Raw genomic sequence first — 19,283 nt, forward strand, 5'->3', positions numbered from 1 at the left:
ATTACATATTAAATAACCAAGAATAACAATTTTAGTTGTATTGTTGTAATTTAAAAATATTATTCGTTGGAACTTAAAATTTCTAGAGTATATTTTATATTCCATTTGTAATAGTTAATGTCTTTAATGACTTATATTAATACTTTATAATAAATTGTATGTACCTACTATGAATGTCTAAGTGAGTCGGGTACACAATGAAATTGATTTTAGTTGGAATTTATTTTATAGGTAATACCTACATTTTTTTTTTTTTTTTTTTAATAACAATATAATTAATTTAGTATTAAATATCCTAGACTGACAGAATCGTTTTTCGTATACAATGATATCATATCATTGAATTCAAATTAAATACCATCCATTACAGTACCAACCCACTTGTAAACTACTGTACAGCAGAACGACATCTACTTACCCGCTTTTTAAATACACAAATATCAACTGATTTATTTAATTTAAATATTTTAATTTCTCTCATTAATTTACAATTAATAAATATGCCAACTTTGATACCATAAACGATTAAGTATTTAATATATTGGCTAATGTGCATGTATTATTGGATTTAAAAACAATTTTAGTCCCACTACGTTATCATCAATCATTCCTTAAATTATTTATCACCTTAATCTACCCTCCAGTGCATCATAATCAAGTTAGTTTTTAAAAGTGATTATAATTAACACTCGAAATTAATTTCCCTTAAATACGTCAGTATTAAACGTTTTTATATATTTTAGATTCTGAGCGGAGCGAGGAATGTATTGATTTTACAATGATGTGTGTTTTTTTTTTTTTTTTTTTTTTTTTTGTGTGCATGTCATCACTTTTTGGGGCAGTAAAAATGCTTCGATTTTTGACTTTAGTACCTCGTTCGATCAGAAAGTGAATCTAGTAGGTGTTTTGGGATGTCAAAAGTAAAAAATTCTTAATACTTTTCTAAGTAATCGAGAAAAACAAACTAAAAATTAAGGGAAAAACGGGAAATTTAACGCACACTCATTTTTCGACAAAATTGATTTTGGTTTTTAATGTCATTTTAAAAAATGACCATAGATACATGAAATTTTCACCGAGTATACCTCTGGGTTTCTTACGGTCCCGTCGCTTTCTATAGTTGTTATTTCTTATTTTTTTTTTTTTTTTTAACACGTGGGTAGAAAAGCTTCAAAATTTAATACAAGACTTCTAACATACCGGCAGCTACGTGGCCATTAGTTACAATAAATAATTATGGTAGGTTTACAAAATTTAAGATTTTAACAATATTTTTTTTTTTAAGAGGTATTTGGCGTAAGTTTCTTAGTATTTATATAAAAAGAAAAAAGAAATAAAAGGAAGAAAACAATTGCAAATTATTAAATTAAGTTATAGAGTATTACATTTTTATGAGTGTTTGAAATTTAAATTCTTACAAAGTTTGATTTTTCGCTAAATATCTCATTTAGCGATTTTCTTATTTTAGTGTAACTCTAAAACAAATGACCGCAGATACTTGAAATTTTCACTGAATGTTTATATAGACATTTTCTATATTTTATTATTTTTAGTTTTGAACTGTTTAGAGACAATTAAATTGTTCAACTTTTTTAGTTTTTTTTTTCTATTAATGTCAATAAAGTGTTTGTGGTTGGGTCAAAAAGCTATTCTATTTTTAATGTCATATTTGAAAATCATAATAATTGTATTTAAAAGTATTGTCTATCAATTATAACGTAGATACAAATAGTTATGAGTATAATGCTTTCTATATTATTATCACTATCGTAATAAGTTTGATGCATCACGACTTGTGAAACACAAATAATAATAAATGTATTAGTGTACTTTACTTATTTTTTTTTCTGTTAAAGAATAAATTATTATTTTATTCCATTTTTTGTAACCCCGAGTTTAATGGACTTAATGTACTGTAACAAATGTTCGAACATGTTTAATATCGAGCGAGCGTATGTGCGAGATTTTTTCATTAGATAAAGTAAAAAACGGGATGCCAGTTATGAATGACTATTACATTAAGTTCAATAACCGAAATTCTATTATTTAATACATAAAGATTTTTTTTTTTCAATTTTTCCGTTAGCCTGTATGCTGGAAATCATCCAGTTACGTTATTCAGAAAACATTATTAAAGAAATATTTATTACGATATTAATTTTTAATACGAAAAATATGAAATGTGAGAATTGTGTACATATCCCAATATATATAATACGTATAAGACTTATAGTTTGTAAGTAATTTAATAAAATGTATTATATTTCTTTTTTTTTTTTTATAAATAACTGCCTCGGCGACCGGGACGTGAGATTGAAACTTAAATCCATAATAAAAAATACAAAGTTGATTTTAATATTTTAGTTATATACATTCTAGATTTATTGTAATTAATATATTTTTAAATTATATTAATGAGTTCTGTTTCTTTAAGGAATTTAAGCACTTGAGTAGTTTCAGAGGTTAGATTTTCTGATAAATAATGGTGGATTAAACTGTATTTCATATGTTGAGTTTCATATATTTCCTACATTATGTTGATATGTGTTTGACCGCCAGAGGGAAGTTGCAAGTTGGACATATGAGTGGGTCTCTTTTTTTCATCAAAAACCATGAGTTAACCAGTTATGACCTATTCTGAGCCTTTTTATGGCCACTTCTTCTTTTCTACAGAGTCAGTTATTGTGCCATGGAACTATATGATTTTTAATTTCGTGTTGGATATTTGCCATTCATTTTGCAAATGTCGAGAATTGTATATTTAATCATGAGTTTGATGTTGGATATTGAATACACTTAGCTTTGGATTACATCTACTAAAACACTGGATTTTTTTGCTAGTTTGTTCGTTCTTTTGTTTCCCGTGATATCAGTGTGGCTAGGTATTCACATTAGTTTTATTTATTATATTGAATATCATTATAGATTAAATAAATATTAATATATTTTATATTTGGCTTATTGAATTCTAATGCATGACTCATATGCAACGTGTCATCTTTTTGGTAGGTCTCATTTTAGATAAAAATGATTAGAAAAAAAATTCAAAATATCGATTTTTTTAATTATAGAATGAATTTTTTTTTTTTACAAAATTAAAAATAATGGACGATAAACAATGAAATATTATGACGATATTAGATAATCAAATATCAGTGATTATATTTTGTTGTCAATAATTGGGGCCATATCAGTTAGTAAAATAATGAAAAGTGATAACAAATTATGGAAGTTAAAATAAATAAAATATGCGTGCAACAATATGAACAAAAAAAAAACTAAAATATACAAAAATAAATATAACTTGTTATTTTTCTGATTTTTACATAACAGTATCATACAACAGCTATTATTATTGTTAAAAATAACTTTGATATTATTGAATCGTGGCAAAAAACTGGTTGAAAAAAAATACATTATAATGGCGTGTACCGTCAAATATAAATACAAGACCATGCTGTGATTAAAAATTTAAGTTTTGGGAGAATTATATTTAAACAAATTCTTAGGGGAAAATATTCAATCAATCGTTGGCTCTAAAATAAATAAATTTTAGAAGAAAAAACGTAATTTTTCATTTTTTATAGAAAATATTAAATATACATAAACAATTTAAATAAAAAAAATATGCATGTTACGTTTTTAATTTAAATTTGTAATTAGTTGCTTAAATGTCTAGTTTGGTCGAAAGCATATTGAAAAATGTGTAATTCCTACAATATCTGAGCCCCGGTTATATTATTAATAGTAATAATAATAAAATAAACACTATATGAATAAACATAAGCAGATGACAAAATGCAAAGAGATAGTTATGTCTATAGTAGGTATAATAATAATTTCATAGCTAACGCATTTAATACAAACATTGACATACGTAATAATAATCACAAGCCGGAAAATAATAAGCATCAGTGCAGAGTCTTTAATATTATTAATATAAAAATTTGATGAAAAAATGTAATTGGTCGCACAGTGGAACGTCCTGTCTATGGAGAGGCGAACAATGATATTATGTATTTTTTAAAACAAACTAAATAACTTTTCAAATTTGAGAGAAAAAAATGTTTACAATGATTTCGTAATAATATAGCATTATCTAAGAATCTGAACAACATGTATAACTAAATATCGATTTAAATACTATTATTTTATGCAACAGAAGAATTTATTATTTGTTTTATTTTTCGTGCGCCACGGATAATAATAATTCATACAGTTCGTGTTTGACTCCCGACCGAGCAACACGTGTGTAGCCTTATCGCAACCGCATTTTTATCTACCGTTAGAAGTGTTCCTACTTTGATCTACGATAAACTGGTAATATGATTTTATTAAGCGCGATTAGCTATCTTCCTAATTAAAATCAATTACGATATTAAATTGCGTTCATTCGCAATCACCACAAACATGCCTACAACATCGGGCAACTTAAATTCAAACCCAAATAAACTATCTCTTAATGATAAATTATTAGCGTCCAAACACTCAACACCTATCCCCTCACCCAAAACCACCACAACTCAAGACAACCTCATCATCAATGATACCAACAACATTCAACCCACTTCAAATCATCCAATAGACAGCTCCCAAGTTAAAAGTTTCGCTGAAACAACAGCCAACTCTCTCATACCAAAAATGAATCAAGCTATCGTTATGAACTCAATCGACGGAATTAAACAAATACAATACATAATTGCGCTCAGTAAAATTACTGACGCAACCAACATTATCTCCGCTTCGCGCATATCTAATAATAGGTTCTGCGTTTTCTTCAAAAACCAACAGATTACTAATGACATCATTAACAAGCACTCGGTCATATTCGTTGATAATATTGAGATACCGATACGCAAGTTAATTAACCCGGCCAAACGCATTATTTTATCGAACGTATATCCCGCTATTCCAAATAAATCTATCATCGAGGCGATAGAGACATTCGGTATTAAAATAACATCTCCAATCACGGCGCTTAAAGCTGGTTTCCCGCTCGATAAATTCGCTCATATCACAAGCTTCCGCAGACAACTGTACATCAGTCCTGAAGATTTCCCAAAACTACCTGGATCGATCGTTATTGTCCTCGACAACACCTCATACCGTATATTCATTACCGATGACATCGTAACCTGCTTTTTATGCAAAAAACCCGGCCATGTATCATCCTCTTGTAAGATGATATACACAACTCCCACTCTGACAGAAAATATGGACACCTCAAATGTACAAACTTCCACAAATACCTCATCCCATCATATCGTCGAAAAAACCAATAGTATGGACGTGACTCCTGATCTACCTCTAGAAACCACTAGCGAAATATCCAACACAAACAATACACAAATCACCAAAGACGATAACTACGATGACATATCGGACTCACAACCACTCCAAGCTACTTTCAAAAGGCCAGCCCCTGAATCCACATGCCCGTCAGCGCCTCCCTCCCCCACGTTGACCAACGACATAATTGAGTTAGGTAAGGGTACACCTGCTGTCCAAAACACAAAGTCCAAAAACCAAACCACAAAAAAAATTAAAACCAGATCAAGATCAAACTCCTCAACAAGAACCACCGAAATATTAGATAACCTTCTTGAGCCAGCAACGGCTATCCTGCAGAACAAAGACTCCCCTCTCAATCTAATCTCTTTCAAATATATCCTGGAAAACTTCACAAACAAAAATTTAAACATACATGACCTATGTATTAATGTTGGATCCAATGCCTCTGAAGTCCTTGACATGGCCGAAAAAATATTACCATTAATGGTGGAAAAAAAAATTAAAAACAAAATATCTAAACTATCTACAATGCTATTCCAATCTATACCTCCCTCCGCACAGTCAGCTCCGCAGACTTCCAACTTGAATCAATCTAATCAATAAAACTACTCAAAAATCTACCCCCATTATCTAAACATGAGTTCACTAATTCAATGGAATTGCAACGGATTTTACAAACACAACACTGATATAAACCGTATTAAATACGAACAAAATCCTGACATTATCTGCCTACAAGAAACTAATTTCAAAAACCTACACATAGGAAACATTAACGGATACTCCGGATATAAAAAAAATCGCCCCGACGCACTCAGAGCCAGTGGCGGAGTTGCAACATACATCAAAAACAATATTAACAGCAAGGAAATATATGTCAACTCAAATTTGGAAGTAATAGCAGTTCAGGTCATTCTCAAGACAACAATAACTATATGCAATATTTATATCCCTGACAGCACCCCTCTTTCTCTCCTTGATCTAAATTCAATAATAACACAACTTCCCAAACCTTTCTTAATCCTGGGCGACTTCAACAGCAGAAACATCTTATGGGGATCACCACACACTGACAACCGTGGGAAAACGATAGAAAAACTATTAGAAAATCCTTCACTAATACTTCTAAATAATGGTGACCCAACAAGACACAATTCCACAAACAGTTCTTTATCAGCCATAGATCTAACAATATCCAGCACAAATTTCGCCCCTGAATTAGACTGGAAAGTACTAACTGAATACAACGGAAGCGACCATTGGCCAATCCACCTTAACATTTTCAACCAATCTACACCCGATGAACCAATTAAGCGATGGAAACTTACCAAAGCCAACTGGAATCTCTTCACTGAGCTGGTCGATCACCACTTAGAGAATCAAGACTGGGCCAAAAAGAATGCTGATGAATTAGAAATAGACCAAATCAAAATTGACTCCATAGTGGCTTCCCTCACCGAAATTATTGTAAACGCGGCAAATATATCCATAGGAAAATCTTCCCGTTCCAAAGCCACCAAAACAGCACCATGGTGGAACCCCGAATGCAAAGAAGCTATTGAAAATTACAAAAAAAAATTAAACCGTTTTAAAAAAACTAAATCTTTGTCAGACCACATAGCACTTAAAAAAGCCAGAGCAGAATCAAGGTTTATTACCAAAAATAGCAAACGCGTAGCCTGGAAAGCATTCGTTTCCACAATCAACCAACAAACGTCTGCTACCACTATGTGGAACAAAATTAAAACTTTTAAAGGAAACAAGTTCAACTCGACACCCAATATCATTAAATACAAAGACGAATTTATCAAAACTAGCCCGGACATCGCCCAAGCCTTCGCCGATCTATTTCAGACAAACAACAGTAACCAAAACCATACGAAATCTTTCCTAAAGCACAAAAATGAAGTTGAGAACTCATTTGTCACAGACAGCATACCACAGAACAGTGAAGACTCATACAACTCCACTATCAGTATGGATGAACTCAACCAGGCACTCCTGAAGTGTAAAAGCAAAAGCCCAGGCCCTGACGACATCCCTTACATATTCCTACATCATCTGTCCTCCTTCGCCCTACAAAAACTTCTTCTAGTCTACAATTCAATATGGGAATACGGTTTTTTCCCCAACCAATGGCGCAAAGCAATTATTATCCCAATACCCAAACCAGATAAAAACAAATTTCACGCAGAAAACTACCGTCCCATCTCTCTAATTAGCACACTATGTAAAGTACTCGAAAAAATAATTAACTCAAGACTCATATGGCACTTAGAAGTCTCCGAAAAATTCAATAAAGAGCAATGTGGATTCCGGAAAAATCACTCCACACTCAACACTTTATCCAATATTCACTCCCATATATGTAACGCAGCCAAAGTAAACCAACACACAATCCTAGTAGCGCTTGACTTAACAAAAGCATATGATATGGTTTGGAGACAAAGAGTTATCTTTATCCTACGTGAATGGAACATCTCAGGAAACATGATTACATTTATCACTAACTTCTTACAGGACAGATCATTCCAAACAAAAATTGGTGAAACACTATCAACAACTCATACCACTGAAAATGGTGTCCCCCAGGGCTCAGTCATCAGTGTCACCCTGTTCTTAATCGCAATAAATAATATATTTGACAATATCCTTCCCCCTATAAAGTATACCATCTTTGCGGATGATTGTAACATTCTCTGTAGTGGCGTAAACATAAAAACAACAGTCGAACTCATCCAGCAAGCTCTCGATGAACTCTTCAAGTGGTCAACCGCAACAGGCTTCAATTTCTCACCATCCAAAACACAATGTATCATCTTCCACAAAAAACGTAATGAAAACTTATTCCACATCAATTTAAATAACACCATTATATCATATACAGATAAAATAAAAATACTAGGTATGACTTTCGACCACAAACTAAATTGGAACCCACACCTAAAAAACCTCAAAATAAATGCAAACAACAACATGAAAATTATGAAAACCTTATCTCACCACTCCTGGGGCTCTGAAAAAAATAGCCTCATTACTATATATAAAACAATTATACTAGCAAAAATGGAATACGGTGCAGTCATTTATAATACGGCCAGAAGCAAAATTCTCAATACACTAAATCCTGTACACAATCAAGGCATTAGACTAGCCACAGGTGCCTTCCGCACAAGCCCAACTGCAAGTATTATGTGCAACGCTGGAGAACTCCCACTTGAATTTAGAAGGATTAAAGAAACACTAAAATTTGTAACTAAATTCTCAAACAACGAAACTCAAGTTCCAACCAGAAGACCTCTGAATATACATAACAATCCAAACATACCTCTCACTATCGATGACACGTATAAGAACATAGCAGATATAATGAAGTTCAAACCAATTATGTTTAACAGAATTACCTTCCCATCTTCCCCTCCGTGGATGTGGAATATTAAGCCCAATACCCAACTACTCGAATTTGACAAAAAAATCTCCTCAAACTCAACTATAATAAATAACTTTTCAGAAATAATAGAAGGAAAATACCCTCACCACATAAAAATCTTTACGGACGCCTCAAAATCCCCAAATGGAACCGGTTTCGCATTCATAGAAAATAACAAAACTTCAATGTTCAAATCTCCTCACGAAACCAGCATTTTTTCCGCTGAAAGTCAAGCCATCCAAAATGCAATCTCACACGCGACGACATTAGCGTCTGAAGAAATACTTATAATTAGTGACTCTCTTAGTGCACTCCTAGCCCTCGAAAACCCTTACCCCAAAAACGAAATAATTCAATCCATCCAAGAAAAGTTATCAAACACAAAAAAAAAAATCGAATTTCTATGGGTCCCCTCCCACACTGGCATAAGTGGCAACGAACTAGCTGATAAGGCAGCCAACGAAGCAATAACATCACCCAGCTCGGTACTAATAAATAAAATAACATTTCAAGACGCACTCTCAAACATAAATAATCTAACTAAAAGTCACTGGCAAGGCTCGTGGGAGAAGACTCCAAACACAAATAAATTAAAAGAAATTAAACCGTCAGTCGACCCATGGAAAACTCCCCCATCCTCATCCAGGCACGAAGAAGTAGTTACCACAAGAACCCGGATTGGACACTCTCGCCTAACACACCTACACCTCATAACAAAAGAAGACAGCCCGACCTGCGAACTCTGTGACAAAGCGCTGACAATTAAACACATCACGCTAGAATGCCCAAAGTTCACCAACTCCAGACAAATCCTCGGGAACCCATCAACTATGCAACAAGCACTTGGCGAAGATAACTCCAAAAACATATACGTTTTTTTCAAAAACATAGGATTAGAAAAATTAATTTAGAAAAATAATTGAATGTACAGTATATACTCTACAAAATCCCTCTATTGTCAAACATAATGTGTCCCCATAGCTTTAAGATCATACTCTATAACTACTATTTTGTATTTACTGCAGGCTAATAACCTCAGGAGTTGAAGCCTTATTTAAATAAAAAAAAAAAAAAAAAAAAAAAAAAAAAAAATAATTCATATTTTTACCCCACAACATTAACTTTAATATTAAACAAACTGCGTTTAATAGATATGACGGACCAATGTAATGCAATTTGAAAAACAATTAATCGTGATTTAAATATGACAAAATATATAAGTAGGTTAGTATCTCGCGCTGGGCGAGAAACCGTCTCGTAATAATGAAAATTCCTTTGATGTTTTCAGTACCTAATCAGCCAAACGTTTATTTTCGTCATTGGATTAAATAAATATATAATAATATATACAAAATTAGTAAGTGGATAAACGTCTCTCTGACGATCCCGTGGGGTATGCAAGACGACGGACGCGATTCTTTTACGAGTCGGGAATGACTTTGACGAACATACAATTATCAGATTAGAGTACAACACAGTACGTCGGGCATCACGCTTAGAAAAGTTGCATCTTTTCGTTTAAGTATCATCCGGGAGAGCGTGGCCGAGACAAAACCCAAAAAGGGTAATTTTCTATAAAGATACCAGTCGGGATTAACAGCTTGCAGAGAACTTTTCATTCGACCAATGTTTAACTGACGGGCGTGATGCCACGAATGTTTCACGCAGTACATCCTAATAAGACGATTATCGTGACGGTATGTCGAAAACTTTCGTCGGATGTCTACATAGTACATAATATATAGGTATATCGATAACGATAATATCGATTTATAGGTAATATAGCTGAGAAATGCGCGTCGACATAATCGCAGTCGGTCGTGCAGTATAGGCAATCCGCAACACATCGTCTGTGGCGTCCGTGGCGATGACTGTCTAGCCCCGCACTAGTGCAAGATGTCTGCTCAATACACTTCTGTCGTTAGTATTTACTTGATTCTTATTGACAAGCTACTCCCCAAACCAATAAATTGCTACGGAATTCAACTCTGTATTGATTAGCCAAAAATTCAAATAGAAATAAAATCCAGATGACTCCGACTGATAACTAAAGCTCATTTTTTTTTCTTTTGTATCGAATGATACTCTCTACAGGAAACTACGCATTCCAACGTATTTGACGGTTTTTGACAAACTTTGCTAAAACTCTGTACAAACGCCTCCACCTTAAACTAGCAAACTACCAAAATCCCCTCATCCCTCGTTCAAAACTTCTCTTATCGAACAATTCCAGATGATCCTTCCCGACGTTTAAAGCGTAGCTGGTTCAGTGACTTATTAGTCAACTAACCACTACTACCCACGCCATGAAATACTATTATTGAACACTTTTTTCATTCAATCCAACCAAGTCATCTTAAGTATCCCTCCATCTATTGTGCTTATTTAAAAAATATATTTTTTAATTTACAGTTTATAGTTTATACTCGATTCTTTTGATTTAATATATACAATACAATTATTTTACAGCCAGTAAAAAAAAAACATTAAATGTTTAAAAGGATATAAATCTTTGTCCTTAAAATATTGGTGGGACTTAAAAATTACCTATCGTACTTACTTTTTATTTTATTGTTAATAAAGTAATTTAATTTAAAAAAAAAAAAAAAAAAAACTGTGGAACTATATTTGAAACTCTCGCCAACAAATTCTGATTGCATCAGATGAATTCATCTGTGAATAAGATTAATTAAAATTCTCAATGACAAAACCATATTCTAAAACAGAACAAACTAAAGAAAAATTAAAAATTTGCTAAGCGAGACATTTATTACTTATTAATTATTTGAAGAAATCTTTTGTGTAATCCGTTATAAATAATTTATAATTATTTGAAACTAGTAATTAATAATTAATGATGTAAATTAATTAAACACAATGTTAATTGGGTATTCAATAGAATTAATTGTATATTATTGATCAAAAATGATGATTCATTATAGTAAATTATCTATGTTCTCTTGAAGGTTCTTTTGATATTTTATCTTGCACGTATAACTTATTTTTAAAATTAAAATTAAAATATTAAAAGCGTATTTTATTATTTATCTAGATAAATTACTATAGATAACCGTTAATTTTTTTTAGAAAAGATCATTAAATAAATAATTTTATCTAGATAATTTTCCACGAAAACCCCTAATTTAAGTTGATGATTAAAATATCCCCTAAAGGTAACGTCAGACTCAAAAAAAAATTTAAAAAAATAACAGCTATATTATTGTAAAACCAATACATTCATCTCTCCACACAGGATCTAAAATGTAATTAAGTAACAACTAACAAAAAGTTGAACCACGTGTTAAAAAAAAAAAAAATAAGAAATAACAACTATAGAAAGCGACGGGACCGTAAGAAACCCAGAGGTATACCCGGGGAAAAGAATAATATCAAAAAGAGCATTTTCCGAGACCAGAAGAAAAAATGTTTAATTGTACTCCGTGAAAGAAAAGTACAGGACGTGACGAACCTAACTTAACCATCGCGTCCAATCCCAATGGTATGGGAAGAAGCTGCAAACATAGATATTGTCCGTGGCTGCAAAACGATGAATTGAATTCGGCAAAATGTGGAAAGCGAGTATTCGAAGACAAAAACGAATGGGTGAGACGGAGACAGCTACGGTGGTAATAAGTCGAGAGAAACACATACGGTCACACACAATGTGATTAAATTTAGATCCTCTTTGATGGCGTTCAGCCCGAGTGAGACAGCATTATATTTTGTTTGTAAAGCGCCCAACATTATTATAATGTGGTTGTGCGAGTTTCTGCCTGCATTATTATTGACACTCGTTTTGTCGACAGAAGAGTGCGGATGTTGTCTGGTACACACGTACGTGCAAATACCTATAATTATAGTCCATAATATCATGTATTTACTAACCGTGCTAACGTGCTTGGCTTTCGATCGTTCAAAGTTTACCGTAGGCATCAAACACTTGCGACACCCCCACCCGTTCGTTGACTGCCGCAATGCATCAATTAATCGTGAAAATTTCCGGTACTTATTATATACGTAGCAGGAGACATGCACAGTTTCGGTATAACCGTAGGCGGTAAAACCCCCATCATAATAATTATCATGAGCCGCAGTTTGTTTACTACACTTATACTCCATAGACGATGTCGGTGATAACAGAACGCTTTACGACCTGTTTAATACGTCATCCCGTCCAGGATGGCCTCCTCTGAAATAACGAAAATCTGAAGGTTATTTCAATACTTATTAGCTGTGATTCATGGGGACATATTATTCTACACTGCATTGATTTCTGCCATTGAATGAAGATAAATACTCCGTTGGACTTCACCTATCTGTTTGGTGTAATATCCTGTGCATTAACGATGAAAATCGTATTCGAAATTAACGTTGGCAATAATCGAATGATTTCGATAATTTAGACTTATGTAATTTAACTATTACTTGACATTTTCTTGGTTAAAATAATCGAAATTTTGAATAATATCAGTCAATAAGTATATTTTCGATATATTTTTTTAAATCTTACTATTATTTTTAATGTTAATTGTATATATACATTATACATGTGTACATTATTTATGATTTAAACATATTACTATAGAAGACTTTGAGATAACAATTAAGATCAAAAATGTACATAATTCAATTATTTTGTTTTTTGTATCAGTTTATTTTAGCAAAAATTATACTTAACAATCCAGCCGAAAACAGTAGTTGTACTCACTCTGAAAAGGCTTGATTTCTAGATTAGTACAGACAAGTACAAATCACTGAAATATTATTATTAGCATATAGCTCTGTAGGCAAAAACTAAATAAAAGTGATTAAAATGATGATAACAATTCGAGACTACTTAACCATTTTCAATAATAGACAACGCATGTGTAATGCAAACAACCCCAACTGCATTCCGTGATATTTTTTGCTCGAAATTATTTGTTCTGCGTCACAAGAAACCCAAAAATTAAAATAACGAATAACATGATAGTAAATAGACATTTTATTTATTGTGCATAGATGTATTTTTTGGTTGGGCAGTGAGAGATATTTGTAAAATGTGTAATGGTCCCGCACGCAAAACATTACTCACACTGTAGAATAATAATTATATGAGTATTAAATTAATGTGTACGTATATATAAAATAATATGTTCGTACGTAGCTGCAGTCGTCTCGTGCCTATATATAATACGAAGCAACGATCGCGTGTCCTGCAAACGGATAGGTACTCCGATGGCGGTTGTGCTTCAAATTTACGTAGGTTGGTGCAACATAAATAATAATATATGCCCATTAAACAAAATTCTCATTCATAATTCATATTAAAAAACTGAATGTTATAAATAAAAAAAAAATGTATTAACGTTTATACAAAAAAAAAAAAACCTCGAGGAAAACAAAAACAATAAAGCGTTTCATATAGTGCTTTGCGGTAGTGTCTGCGTGTGCAATATTTTCACACTGCTATACAGACGTAATATTTACGGCAGTTTTGACAACAGATTTAGCTCACTAAAATACATTATGAATGTTTAGAACCAGCCATGTTTTGAAGGCTTAAGCTCCAAAACGTTGACAAAAACAATTTTTTTCATCAATTAATTAATTATAATTATTATACTACGAAATATTTTGGTATCCATTTCTCATTGTAAGAGATTCCTACTCGTACAAAAATGTGATACCTATATTATTATATAATACGATGAAAATGAAATACAAACAACTTAATCATATTTTATGAACACGTTATAAATCTCAAATTAAAATGTACACTTTCAAGTAATGTAATTAATATGTGATTCTACGGTGTGGTTCGAGATGAAAAGTAATGTACTATCCATGGATTCACTTTTTACTGAGAAACGAGAGAAATTGCAAATCAAAGTACTATAATGTTTACTGAGAGTGAGATTGTGAAATATTTGTCAATCTCATGCGGGTATTTAAGTATACGACTTTTTATTAAAACTCGGGAGAGCACCAATTAATTAAGCTTGACAAAGTTGATTTGGGGTGTTTATTTAGTAGGTATATTTTACAGAGTGGAAAATGCGGAATCTGATCAAAAGGTAATGATGGTTTCTTTAAAAACAATTACGTTGTGCACGTTTTTAATAGAAATCATTACACTTTCAACAATTATCTATTGATCCAGTCACATCCAGATTATGCAAAACAATCGTTTAATAATGATTAGTAACTATAAATTTAGATTTTATCTCATATAAAATTATAATTATTTTTTTTTTTAGTGTTTCAAAAAAAACAAAACAATAATACCTATAGATTTGGAAATGTATAAACGACACACAAAATAAATTATTAATGATAGTAGCATTAAACTAGAATAAAAGTTTTCCGACTATCATATACATTTTCAAAGTTTAGTCAATTATATCTCTGGGGAATCTCAAAAAGGCAAAAGGTATATATTTGATATGGACAATTTATGGGTTTACAAAAATTACAGATAAACGTTTAGACAAATTATAAAGATTTAAAAGTTCCATGTATGTTCAAAACTTGGGATTAGAAAATAAAAAATAAAACAAGTTATTGTAAAAAAGTTTATTTCCGAATATAAAACATAAATTTTATTTGAAAACATATTAATAATTAAAGTTCTCAAAAATGTTTCAAAGAGACATAGATGTCCGATTAAGATATTTTAAATTATTTTGCACTATTTTGAATTTTTAACTTATAAACGATATTTTAATTTATACAATATAAAAAATCAGAGATCTTCTAATATAATATTACATATTAACTTATAGCGTTTTGACTGTTTTTTAAAGAATTAATTTAGAAAAAACGTATTCAAAATTGTGTGAAATAATACATGAGCCTAATAAATAATTACCTAATAACAATAAAAAAAAATTATTTTAATTTTATTATAAAAAAAATTTTAAATGTCAATCAGAAAATAAACTATCTTTTTCATATACCCTAAATACTACCTATTAAAGCTAATTTTAAATTGAACACGGCAAAATATATATTTTATGTAATTGAATAAATTTAAAAACTGTTTCAGTGTAAATTAAATAGTACGTATTTTTAATCGTTATGTATATCTATTCTGTTTTGAAATTCCTCTATTCACAATTAGTTTTAATTCAAAAGATAGAAAAATGTAAACTGATTATATGTATTGAACTCGGTGGGGTCAGTACCTACATGTTTAAAGATTTATGTTTAAACATTAGTACAAACCCATACATTAAGTGTGACTCATTAAGAACAAAATTTATTGTACGATTAATTATTCTATATAAAATACGATTTTGTTCCGAAAATTAAATGTATGCGTGTTCCAATAACTCTTACGTGAGTTCTATTAATTACCCACCAGTTATTGGTTAATTCCATCTAGTTTTAAATTTTTAGTTTAAATTATACCTATGTTTATATCAGGTTGGTTTTTTTTAAATGAAAAAAAATACCAGATATCGATTTATATTTTAGAATTTTCAATAGTATCACACAACATGCACGCCGCGGTCTATATAACTTTGGTCCGGTGAGTCCAATGCTACCACCAACTTTGTTTACGACCGGCACGCCATCAGGAGAAGAATATTTAAGTATAAGAATTTTACGAGTCTCGCATGAATTTAACAGGACATATTATTGCTGCGCAAAATACGATAAAACATGTGACAGTTTCTTCTGTACTGGGCCATTTCACTCTAGCCGCAAAAGACTCAAACGTGACGACGAACACCAATAATTCCTAAGACATCCAAACTTTTGTACTTAAGCAGACCCACACACCCACACACACACACTATTTATGTATCGACGTATCGGTCTGATTAAGTGTACATTGGTTAGACAGTAAATTATTCCACTAAAAGTCTTTATAGAATTGCATATGTCACTTTGGTTTTGATGAAGTGCATGCGATCTCCGCCATCTATAGGATGTCAGTTAGACTTATAATTTTCCATAAATAAAATAAACGTTCACTATTTTCATGAATATGGGAAAGAGACAGTGTTTACTGTAAAATAATATCTGATGCCTTATTATGGCTTATATAATCAAATTAATAATATTATTTAGAAGAAAAATTTTGTTGATAATGTACATCGACGAGTTATTTAAAATAATGATATAACGACAATATACAAGAATGATACACCTAAGATAAAATAATTATTATTGTAAATGTATTTAAATACTTTTTATATTAATTATTTATGAAATATTTTAAATACAACTTTGAATGTATTTGTAATTGAAAATCAAATAATTTTATGTAGCATGTTAATGTTTTTCAAAATCCGAAAGACAAATAAACCACGTTTCATATTTTTATTTTATTTTTTGATAATTACTATTTTATTTTATTTATAATGAAAAAATAAAACTATTAAACATTTATTTGTTTTATATCCAACTGCTAATGAATATATCATAAATATTTCAGAATTAAAATATTCATTTTACAATAGGTATACAATTTAAGTATAGGTAAAGTACAAGTTTCTAATAAAATATAAATTTTACAACTACAATGAATTAATAAATTACTAATTACTGCATTTCAATGAATCAAAAAAAATAAACAAGTATTTGATAATCATTTAAATATATTCCAAGTATTTGTATTTTTTCTTAAATACTCTTAAGAAAAAGAATTTTAAATGTATTTTAAATACTTTCTGAATGGATGAATGGTATATATATATCTGTAATTTTTATATTATATACAAATATACCCATTGTGTATTATAATATGATTTATCATTATCACTTATGAATGGAAGTAAAATATAATATAAACATTTTTCGTAATTCATAAATTCTACGTCGAATTAAAATATAAATGCAAAACAAAATACTTTTAAAACAGTACAGTTCATAATATTGTATTGTTTACTCTTTTATATTACATAATAATATAATATACAAACAATTCGAGATGCTTGGACAAGAGAGCTGTGCATTTTGTAGTAGATACTATAATTAATATTATGTTTTAATAACTTATAGTACAATAGACAGTAACTGGTAATATATATTACATAATATTATGTTGTAATACTATTGTTTGAAAAGTAAAAAAATAAAATATAAAAGAAATAATAATCACCTGAGTGACTATAGGACACATAATCGTCCTCTCAAGCCCCTTCTCATCACCAAAGAACCGGTAAAACCCTAAGAAAAATATTTATAATTTCAGCCTCGCTATAACAGTTACTTTACGAAGAAAACAATAAAATAGAAATATATACATTTTTTTATAAACTTTAGTAAAAAATTGTATATAATGTTATTTTGCATTACTCGTAACATCTACATAAAATTTACAAGTAGGCCAAATAACCATCGTTGTTTAAGTTTTAACAGATAAAAAAAAATTTAAAAATAGTCATATACATAAAAGTAATTCTTTTTGACTTGTATGAATTTACTTGAACGTATTACTTTACATTGCATTTCAGCTGCTTGTTATATAGATACACTCCTCGATAATCGTCACTTGTATACATTTATGTATATTTTTATCAAATTGTTAATAACTATATACAATACTGTATACAATATAGATAAGACAGATCTATATTTAATATAAAACGTGTTGAATATCTAATAATTTTTTTTGTTATGTTTAAATAATCACATGTTATCTATAAAATATACTATTACTATTTATACTATTTAATTTACGTATATCAAGTAATATTATTGTGTTTTTTTTTTAGGTTATATTGGTGCTAAAAAGCATTAACTATTATGAAATCACGACGATCAGTGTTATCGTCCAGATAGTCAGCCATTGTCTTGCGTACACCAACTCATGCCTAAATCCAATATTATACGCGTTCTTGTCGGAAAATTTCCGGAAGGCATTCAGAAAAGTGATAATTCCATGGAGACCGGAAGTGAACGTCCAAGGAAGATTTGCAAATGGAGACGCCCGGTCGATGGCTGTCACTAGGACGACTAGGACGACTAACAACGATATTCTTTGAAATATTGGAAAGAAAACATCGAAATAAGACCATGGATAAAACATTTAAGGTATATTTTATATAAAATACAATTGTTTAAATATAAAAAAGAATGTTAATTCAATTAAATTCAGTGAGATCATGTGGGATATGTGTGACGTGAAATAGGAAAACTGATACAAAATGTACCACTAGAGATTCTTTTTTCAAGGAATTTTTTAATTCAATAGTAATTGACAAACAGAATACATATATTTTTTGTTAAACTAATTTTAAACAATTATAGCAGTGTTCAACGAGCAAAAGCGCATCTAGTTGACTATTGTAAACGTCATGTACGCGGTGGGATTTAGTTAGGATTATTGCACGCTTCCTTAGCCCCTTAGGATTTTCGGTCGGAATATCATTGACCATTGTGTGTTATTGTCCAGTAGCGAATAAATAAAATGGCATCAAGTAAATGGTCTGGCCGAGTATTACCAAGTATGAGTCAACTGACTACCAGAGTTTATGTGGACATTTTTTGGTACAAGTTCATTCAATGGACATTTCAACTAATTTGGAATTGCATTTAGGGTTATTTTTAAAACATCGTTATAACTATT

At 30.7% G+C, this 19,283-nt stretch overlaps 1 protein-coding gene across 1 annotated transcript in view; it reads left to right on the plus strand.

Moving 5' to 3' along the window:
* Positions 1-19,283, plus strand: part of LOC107164331 (allatostatin-A receptor-like) — a 188,419-nt gene that overhangs the window by 100,906 nt on the left and 68,230 nt on the right. Inside the window, exon 4 of the mRNA XM_089220934.1 lies at positions 18,430-18,748. Within this exon, the coding sequence (XP_089077060.1) occupies positions 18,430-18,699 (270 nt within the window). The 3' untranslated portion in view covers positions 18,700-18,748. The remainder of the gene's footprint in view (positions 1-18,429; positions 18,749-19,283) is intronic.

The sequence above is a fragment of the Diuraphis noxia genome, unplaced genomic scaffold (genome assembly GCF_037042655.1).
Source record: "Diuraphis noxia isolate RWA-SAM2 unplaced genomic scaffold, SU_Dnox_SAM2 contig0002, whole genome shotgun sequence".
In the NCBI taxonomy this organism is placed as follows: Eukaryota; Metazoa; Arthropoda; class Insecta; order Hemiptera; family Aphididae; genus Diuraphis; species Diuraphis noxia.